General features: G+C 45.5%; 1 protein-coding gene across 1 annotated transcript in view; it reads right to left on the minus strand.

Moving 5' to 3' along the window:
- Positions 1 to 2,405: 2,405 nt before the first annotated feature.
- LOC120037916 (signal transducing adapter molecule 1-like) overlaps positions 2,406 to 10,000 on the minus strand; it is a gene marked incomplete at its 5' end in the record, with an annotated part of 10,146 nt that continues 2,551 nt past the window's right edge. The window contains 3 exons of the mRNA XM_038983878.1: positions 2,406 to 2,658; positions 4,717 to 4,826; positions 9,607 to 9,754. Coding sequence (XP_038839806.1) covers positions 2,481 to 2,658; positions 4,717 to 4,826; positions 9,607 to 9,754 — 436 coding nt within the window. The remainder of the gene's footprint in view (positions 2,659 to 4,716; positions 4,827 to 9,606; positions 9,755 to 10,000) is intronic.

A 10,000-nucleotide genomic window follows, 5' to 3' on the forward strand; every position in this document is an offset into this window, starting at 1 on the left:
ATACAATGTCTGCATGTTTCACTATTTTCTCATCCCGAAAGTGGCTTCAGTCTTTAGTATTTCTAAAACGATGCAACGATAAGAAAGAAGGAGCATAACATTTTCAGTTTCCTTTAAAAAAAGAAAAGTTAAACAAGTTGCTGCTTCTCTTCATGATGTGGAACATCACTCTGTCTGTTCATATGCTGGACACTCCACATGGGCTTCATGGTTCTGCTCTTTTAGGGTGAGTGAGTGAGAGATTAAATGACAGAGAGAGATGAAATGACAGAGAGAGAGAGATGAAATGACAGAGAGAGAGAGAGAGAGAGATGAAATGACAGAGAGAGAGAGAGAGAGAGATGAAATGACAGAGAGAGAGAGAGAGAGAGAGATGAAATGACAGAGAGAGAGAGAGAGATGAAATGACAGAGAGAGAGAGAGAGATGAAATGACAGAGAGAGAGAGAGATGAAATGACAGAGAGAGAGAGAGATGAAATGACAGAGAGAGAGAGATGAAATGACAGAGAGAGAGAGAGATGAAATGACAGAGAGAGAGAGATGAAATGACAGAGAGAGAGAGAGATGAAATGACAGAGAGAGAGAGAGATGAAATGACAGAGAGAGAGAGAGATGAAATGACAGAGAGAGAGATGAAATGACAGAGAGAGAGAGAGATGAAATGACAGAGATGAAATGACAGAGAGAGAGAGATGAAATGACAGAGATGAAATGACAGAGAGAGAGAGAGATGAAATGACAGAGAGAGAGAGAGATGAAATGACAGAGTATGCAGAATGTGTCCAAGTCTACTTGTGTATCTGTAAATGTGTACCTGTGTGTGTAATTTGTAGTGTTTGTGTGGCGTGTGTAGTTTGTAGTGTGGTGTGTGTAGTTTGTAGTTTGCAGTTTGGGCATGTGTAGTTGTAGTTTGCAGTGTGGCGTGTGTAGTTTGTAGTGTGGTGTGTGTAGTTTGTAGTGTGGTGTGTGTAGTTTGTAGTGTGGCGTGTGCAGTTTGCAGTGTGGCGTGTGCAGTTTGCAGTGTGGGTGTGTGGCGTGTGTAGTTTGCAGTGTGGGTGTGTAGTTTGCAGTGTGGCGTGTGTAGTTTGCAGTGTGGGTGTGTGTAGTTTGCAGTGTGGGTGTGTGTAGTTTGCAGTGTGGGTGTGTGGCGTGTGTAGTTTGCAGTGTGGTGTGTGTAGTTTGCAGTGTGGCGTGTGTAGTTTGCAGTGTGGCGTGTGCAGTTTGCAGTGTGGGTGTCTGGCGTGTGTAGTTTGCAGTGTGGCGTGTGTAGTTTGCAGTGTGGGTGTGTGGCCTGTGTAGTTTGCAGTGTGGCGTGTGTAGTTTGCAGTGTGGCGTGTGTAGTTGTAGTTTGCAGTGTGGCGTGTGTAGTTTGCAGTGTGGGTGTGTGGCGTGTGTAGTTTGCAGTGTGGGTGTGTGGCGTGTGTAGTTTGCAGTGTGGGTGTGTGTAGTTTGCCGTGTGGGTGTGTGGCGTGTGTAGTTTGCAGTGTGGCGTGTGTAGTTTGCAGTGTGGCGTGTGGCGTGTGTAGTTTGCAGTGTGGCGTGTGTAGTGTGTAGTTTGCAGTGTGGCGTGTGTAGTTTGCAGTGTGGCGTGTGTAGTTTGCAGTGTGGCGTGTGTAGTTTGCAGCGTGGCGTGTGTAGTTTGCAGCGTGGCGTGTGTAGTTTGCAGCGTGGCGTGTGTAGTTTGCAGTGTGGCGTGTGTAGTTTGCAGTGTGGCGTGTGTAGTTTGCAGTGTGGCGTGTGTAGTTTGCAGTGTGGGTGTGTGGCGTGTGTAGTTTGCAGTGTGGGTGTGTGGCGTGTGTAGTTTGCAGTGTGGGTGTGTGGCGTGTGTAGTTTGCAGTGTGGGTGTGTGGCGTGTGTAGTTTGCAGTGTGGGTGTGTAGTTTGCAGTGTGGCGTGTGTAGTTTGCAGTGTGGCGTGTGTAGTTTGCAGTGTGGCGTGTGTAGTTTGCAGTGTGGGTGTGTGGCGTGTGTAGTTTGCAGTGTGGGTGTGTGGCGTGTGTAGTTTGCAGTGTGGTGTGTGGCGTGTGTAGTTTGCAGTGTGGGTGTGTAGTTTGCAGTGTGGCGTGTGTAGTTTGCAGTGGGGCGTGTGTAGTTTGCAGTGTGGGTGTGTGTAGTTTGCAGTGTGGGTGTGTGTAGTTTGCAGTGTGGGTGTGTGTAGTTTGCAGTGTGGGTGTGTGTAGTTTGCAGTGTGGGTGTGTGTAGTTTGCAGTGTGGGTGTGTGTAGTTTGCAGTGTGGGTGTGTGTAGTTTGCAGTGTGGGTGTGTGTAGTTTGCAGTGTGGGTGTGTGGCGTGTGTAGTTTGTAGTATGGGTGTGTGTAGTTTGTAGTGTGGGTGTGTGTAGTTTGTAGTGTGGGTGTGTGGCGTAGTGTGAAGCGTGGCGTATCGTAGTGTGCGCATGGCGTAGCGTGTAGTGTGGCGTGTAGCATGGCGTAGCGTGGCGTAGCATGGCGTAGCGTGGCGTAGTGCGTGGCGTAGTGTTTTCTATAGAAGAGCCTTCTCGGGGTAAGGGTGCTGCTGTGTGTCAGGTGGGTGTGGAAGGCTCTGGCCAGGGTTGGGGATGGAGCTGTAGCTGGATGGCTGATTGGCTGGAGGCTGGTAGGACATGCCCTCTGCAGCTGGACTGTAGACTGGAGGCTGGCCCATGTACATATGGACATCACTAGAACACACACACAGCAGGTTAAAGGATCTACAGCAGGTTAAAGGATCTACAGCAGGTTAAAGGATCTACAGCAGGTTAAAGGATCTACAGCAGGTTAAAGGATCTACAGCAGGTTAAAGGATCTACCGCAGGTTAAAGGATCTACAGCAGGTTAAAGGATCTACAGCAGGTTAAAGGATCTACAGTAGGTTAAAGGATCTACAGTAGGTTAAAGGATCTACAGTAGGTTAAAGGATCTACCGCAGGTTAAAGGATCTACAGCAGGTTAAAGGATCTACAGCAGGTTAAAGGATCTACAGCAGGTTAAAGGATCTACCGCAGGTTAAAGGATCTACAGCAGGTTAAAGGATCTACAGCAGGTTAAAGGATCTACAGCAGGTTAAAGGATCTACAGCAGGTTAAAGGATCTACAGCAGGTTAAAGGATCTACAGCAGGTTAAAGGATCTACAGCAGGTTAAAGGATCTACAGCAGGTTAAAGGATCTACCGCAGGTTAAAGGATCTACCGCAGGTTAAAGGATCTACAGCAGGTTAAAGGATCTACAGTAGGTTAAAGGATCTACAGCAGGTTAAAGGATCTACAGCAGGTTAAAGGATCTACAGCAGGTTAAAGGATCTACAGCAGGTTAAAGGATCTACAGCAGGTTAAAGGATCTACAGCAGGTTAAAGGATCTACAGCAGGTTAAAGGATCTACAGCAGGTTAAAGGATCTACAGCAGGTTAAAGGATCTACAGCAGGTTAAAGGATCTACAGCAGGTTAAAGGATCTACCGCAGGTTAAAGGATCTACAGCAGGTTAAAGGATCTACAGCAGGTTAAAGGATCTACAGCAGGTTAAAGGATCTACAGCAGGTTAAAGGATCTACAGCAGGTTAAAGGATCTACAGCAGGTTAAAGGATCTACAGCAGGTTAAAGGATCTACAGCAGGTTAAAGGATCTACAGCAGGTTAAAGGATCTACAGCAGGTTAAAGGATCTACAGCAGGTTAAAGGATCTACAGCAGGTTAAAGGATCTACAGCAGGTTAAAGGATCTACAGCAGGTTAAAGGATCTACAGCAGGTTAAAGGATCTACAGCAGGTTAAAGGATCTACAGCAGGTTAAAGGATCTACAGCAGGTTAAAGGATCTACAGCAGGTTAAAGGATCTACCGCAGGTTAAAGGATCTACAGCAGGTTAAAGGATCTACAGCAGGTTAAAGGATCTACAGCAGGTTAAAGGATCTACAGCAGGTTAAAGGATCTACAGCAGGTTAAAGGATCTACAGCAGGTTAAAGGATCTACAGCAGGTTAAAGGATCTACCGCAGGTTAAAGGATCTACAGCAGGTTAAAGGATCTACAGCAGGTTAAAGGATCTACCGCAGGTTAAAGGATCTACAGCAGGTTAAAGGATCTACAGCAGGTTAAAGGATCTACAGCAGGTTAAAGGATCTACAGCAGGTTAAAGGATCTACAGCAGGTTAAAGGATCTACAGCAGGTTAAAGGATCTACAGCAGGTTAAAGGATCTACAGCAGGTTAAAGGATCTACCGCAGGTTAAAGGATCTACCGCAGGTTAAAGGATCTACAGCAGGTTAAAGGATCTACAGCAGGTTAAAGGATCTACAGCAGGTTAAAGGATCTACAGCAGGTTAAAGGATCTACAGCAGGTTAAAGGATCTACCGCAGGTTAAAGGATCTACAGCAGGTTAAAGGATCTACAGCAGGTTAAAGGATCTACAGCAGGTTAAAGGATCTACAGCAGGTTAAAGGATCTACAGCAGGTTAAAGGATCTACAGCAGGTTAAAGGATCTACAGCAGGTTAAAGGATCTACAGCAGGTTAAAGGATCTACAGCAGGTTAAAGGATCTACAGCAGGTTAAAGGATCTACAGCAGGTTAAAGGATCTACAGTAGGTAAAGTCTACCCAAACGGAGCTGACGGATGTCTGTTAGCGTCGCTCTCTATGTAGTTCTACGTATATGGAACGCAACGCAAACGGACTTCCATCAGCTCCATTTGTGAAGATCCCTTTAGGGTTAGGTGTGTGTGAATGGTTGTTAGGACAGTCACCTGGGTGCTGGCTGGCCAGTCTGTAGCTGCTCCAGAGAAACACTGTATCCCTGCTGTACCCCTCCTGGACCGCTCATCCCATAGGACCCTCCAGACTGACCCGGGTACACCTGGGGGAACGAACACAGAATTCTATACATTTATATCTAGAGATAGAGAGATATATATATTTACAGTTGAAGTCGGAAGTTTACATACACCTTAGCCAAACACAAACTCAGTTTTTCACAATTCCTGACATTTAATCCTAGTAAAAATGCCCCGTCTTAGGTCAGTTAGGATCACCACTTTATTTTAAGAATGTGAAACGTACGAATAATAGTAGAGAGAAGGATTTCTTTCAGCTTTTATTTCTTTCATCACATTCCCAGTGGGTCAGACGTTTACATATACTCAATTAGTACTTGGTAGCATTGCCTTTAAATTGTTTAACTTGGGTCAAACGTTTCCGGTAGCCTTCCACAAGTTTCCCACAATAAGTTGGGTGAATTTTGGCCCATTCCTCCTGACAGAGCTGGTGTAACTGAGTCAGGTTTGTAGGCCTCCTTGCTCACACACGCTTTTTCAGTTCTACCCACACATTTTCTATAGGACTGAGGTCAGGGCTTTGTGATGGCCCCTCCAATACCTTGACTTTGTTGTCCTTAAGCCATTTTGCCTTGGAACTTTGGAAGTATGCTTGGGGTCATTGTCCATTTAGAAGACCCATTTGCGACCAAACTTTAACTCCCTGACTAATGTCTTGGGATGTTGCTTCACTATATCCACAATTCTCCTGCCTCATGATGCCATCCATTTTGTGAAGTGCACCAGTCCCTCCTGCAGCAAAGCACCCCCACAACATGATGCTGCCAGCAGCCCTCTCCTGTACTTCCTGTTCACCCATGACTGCGTGGCCATGCACACCTCCAACTCAATCATCAAGTTTGCAGACGACACTATAGTGGTAGGCTTGATTACCAACAATGACGAGACGGCCTACAGGGAGGAGGTGAGGGCCCTCGGATTGTGGTGTCAGGAAAATAACCTCACACTCAATGTCAGCAAAACAAAGGAGATGATCGTGGACTTCAGGAAACAGCAGAGGGAGCAACCCCCATCCACATCGATGGGACAGGAGTGGAGAAGGTGGAAAGCTTTAAGTTCCTCAGCGTACACATCACGGACAAACTGAAATGTTCCACCCATACAGACAGCGTGGTGAAGAAGGCGCAGCAGCGCCTCTTCAACCTCAGGAGGCTGAAGAAATTCGTCTTGTCACAGATGCACAATCGAGAGCATCCTGTCGGGCTGCATCACCACCTGGCACGGCAACTGCTCCGCCCACAACCGTAAGGCTCTCCAGAGGGTAGTGAGGTCTGTACAACGCATCACCGGACCGGGGGCAAACTACCTGCCCTCCAGGACACCTACACCACCCGATGTCACAGGAAGGCCAAAAAGATCAACAAGGACAACAACCACCCGAGCCACTGCCTGTGAACAAAAGCTTCAATATCAAGGCCATCAAACTGTTAAACAGCCATCACTAACATTGAGTGGCTGCTGCCAACATACTGACTAATCTCTTGCCACTTTAATAATGAAAAATTGATGTAATAAATGTATCACTAGCCACTTTAAACAATGCCACTTTATATAATGTTTACATACCGTACTCTATACCCTCCACTGCATCTTGCCTATGCCATTCGGCCATCGCTCATTCATATATTTTTTTGTACATATTCTTATTCATTCCTTTACACTTGTGTGTATAAGGTAGTTGTTGTGAAATTGTTAGGTTAGATTACTTGTTAGATATTACTGCACGGTCGGAATTAGAAGCACAAGCATTTCGCTACACTCGCATTAACATCTGCTAACCATGTGTGTATGTGACAAATAAAATTTGATTTGATTCTGTGCTTCAAGGTTGGGATGGTGTTCTTCGGCTTGCAAGCGTCCCCCTTTTTCCTCCAAACAAAACGATGGTCATTATGGCCCAACAGTTCTATTTCTGTTTCATTAGACCAGAAGACATTTCTCCAAAAAGTACGATATTTGTTCCCATTTGTCCTTCAACTGTGTATATATATATACATATACACACACATACATACATACATACATACATACATATATATATATATATATATATACATACATACACACATATATACACTTAAGTATCAAAAGTAAAAGTAGAAATCATTTCAACTTCCTTATATTAAACAAACCACACAGCACAATTTTCTTGTTTTTAAAATGTATTTACGGATAGCGAGGGGCCAACTCCAACACTTAGACATAATTTACAAACGAAGCATTTGTATTTAGTGATTCCGCCAGAACAAAGGCAGTAGGGATGTTCTCTTGATAAGTGTGTGAATTGGACCATTTTCCTGTCAAAATGTAACAAGTACTTTTGGGTGTCAGGGAAAATGTATGGAGTAGAAAGTACATTATTTTCTTTAGGAACGTAGTGAAGTAAAAGTTGCCAAAAATATAAATAGTCAAGTAAGGTACAGATACCCCAATAAACTACTTAGGTAGTACTTTAAAGTATTTTTCTATAAGTACTTTAAACCACTGTACACAGGTGTGCCAAGCTTGTAGCATCATACCCAAGAAGACTCGAGGCTGTAATCACTGCCAAAGGTGCTTCAACAAAGTACTGAGTAAAGGGTCTGAATACTTATGTAAATGTGATATTTCAGTTTTTAAAATGTCTAAAACGTATTTTGCTTTGTCATTATGGGGTATTGTGTGTAGATTGATAAGGGGGGAAAAATGTAATCCATTTTAGAATAAGGCCGTGACGTAGCAAAATGTGGAAAAAGTTAAGGGGTCTGAAAAGTGTCCCAGTCCCTGCCGCTGAAAAACATCCCCACAGCGTGATGCTGCCACCATCATGCTCCACCGTAGGGATGGTGCCAGGTTTCCTCCAGACGTGATGCTGCCACCACCATGCTCCACCGTAGGGATGGTGCCAGGTTTCCTCCAGACGTGATGCTGCCACCATCATGCTCCACCGTAGGGATGGTGCCAGGTTTCCTCCAGACGTGATGCTGCCACCATCATGCTCCACCGTAGGGATGGTGCCAGGTTTCCTCCAGACGTGATGCTGCCACCATCATGCTCCACCGTAGGGATGGTGCCAGGTTTCCTCCAGACGTGATGCTGCCACCATCATGCTCCACCGTAGGGATGGTGCCAGGTTTCCTCCAGACGTGATGCTGCCACCATCATGCTCCACCGTAGGGATGGTGCCAGGTTTCCTCCAGACGTGATGCTGCCACCATCATGCTCCACCGTAGGGATGGTGCCAGGTTTCCTCCAGATGTGATGCTTGGCATTCAGGCCTAAGAGTTCAATCTTGGTTTCATCAGCCCAGAGAATCTTGTTTCTCATGGTCTGAGGTGCCTTTTGGTTAACTCCAAGCGGGCTGTCATGTGCCTTTTACTGAGGAGTGGCTTCCGAGGCCTGATTGGTGGAGTGCTGCAGAGATGGTTCTCCCATCTCCACAGAGGAACTCTGGAGTCTGTCAGAGTGACCATTGGGTTCTTGGTCACCTACCAGACCAAGGCCCTTCTCCCCCGATTGCTCAGTTTGGCCGGGCGGCCAGCTCTAGGAAGTCTTGGTGGTTCCAAACTCCTTCCATTTAAGAATGATGGAGGCCACAATGTTCTTGGGGACCTTCAATGCTGCCGAAATGTTTTGGTACCCGTCCCAGATCTGTGCCTCGACACAGGGAGAACATGGATGTGGTCCTGTCTCGGAGCTCTACGGACAATTCCTTAAACCTCATGGCTTGGTTTCTGTTCTGACATGCGCTGTCAACTGTGGGACCTTATATAGACAGGTGTGTGCCTTTCCAAATCATGTCCAATCAATTGAATTTGGACTCCAATCAAGTTGTAGAAACATCAAGGATGGCCAATGAAAACAGGATGCACCTGAGCTCAATTTCGAGTCTCATAGCAAAGGGTCTGAAAACCTATGTAAATAAGCTGTTTTAAATTTTTAATAACTGTGCAAAAATGTCTAAAAACCTGTTTTCGTTTTGTCTTTATGGGGTATTGTGTGTAGATTGATGAGGATTTTTTATTAATTTTAGAATAAGGATGTAACGTAACAAAATGTGGAACAAGTCAAGGGTTCTGAATACCAAACGTATAGACCAAAAGTTACCTCATTAAAAAGTTGAAGACGGTGGTCTTGTCAAATAGCTGTATTTCATCCTTACTACTATCACAAACTGGTGGTGGTCTGCTAAGTCAGTAATTACTTCCCTGTAGCTAACCAGTCACCACCAGCCTTCTAGTGCCCGGTTAAGAAACAAGCTGATTTACCAAATTAAAAACAATAGCAGCATTGAGTTGAATAGTAAAATAACTCCCTTGAGGAGGCTGTCTCAACCCTCCCACGTTACCACTGCCTTTCGTATACAGCTTCTGGCTCTCAACCCTCCCACGTTACCACTGCCTTTCGTATACAGCTTCTGGCTCTCAACCCTCCCACGTTACCACTGCCTTTCGTATACAGCTTCTGTAGCCAACTCTCCCTCTTTTCCTTGGAGAAAACAGTGTCTTTGTTCAACAATGTTTAAAATACATTTATAAAATGTGTTTTTAATTGAACCTTTATTTAACCAAGTCAGTTAAGAACAAATTCTTATTTACAATGACGGCCTACCCCGGCCAAACCCGGAAGATGCTGGGTCAATTGTGCACCGCCCTATGGGACTCCCAATCACGGACGGATTTGATACTGCCTGGGGACTGAGTGACTCCTTTTGCACTGAGATGCAGTGCCTTAGACCACTGCACCACCAGCAATACATTTTTATCTTTCTACCGTGCATTGGTGGGCCGCATTTTGAGAAAGAGAGAGATGAGAGTGACCTACCTGTTGTGCTGTGTTGGCAGATTGATGCATGTAGTACTGCTGGGTCTGTAGCTTTGTGTACATGGCATAGTCCTCATTCATAAGCTTAGCATAAAGAGACAGAGCCTCCATCAACTTCACATTCAGCTCTGACAGCTCTGAATGCTTCCTGAAACACAGGAGTCAGTCAGTCAGTCAGTCTGTCAACCAACCAGTCAGCCAACCAGTCAATCAGTCAGTCAGTCAGTCAGTCAGCCAACCAGTCAGTCAGTCAGTCAGTCAGTCAGTCAGTCAGTCAGTCAGTCAGTCAGTCAGCCAACCAGTCAGTCAGCCAACCAGTCAGTCAGCCAACCAGCCAACCAGTCAGTCAGCCAACCAGTCAGTCAGCCAACCAGTCAGTCAGTCAGTCAGTCAG

This window comes from Salvelinus namaycush, unplaced genomic scaffold (assembly GCF_016432855.1).
Source record: "Salvelinus namaycush isolate Seneca unplaced genomic scaffold, SaNama_1.0 Scaffold1980, whole genome shotgun sequence".
NCBI classification, from domain to species: domain Eukaryota; kingdom Metazoa; phylum Chordata; class Actinopteri; order Salmoniformes; family Salmonidae; genus Salvelinus; species Salvelinus namaycush.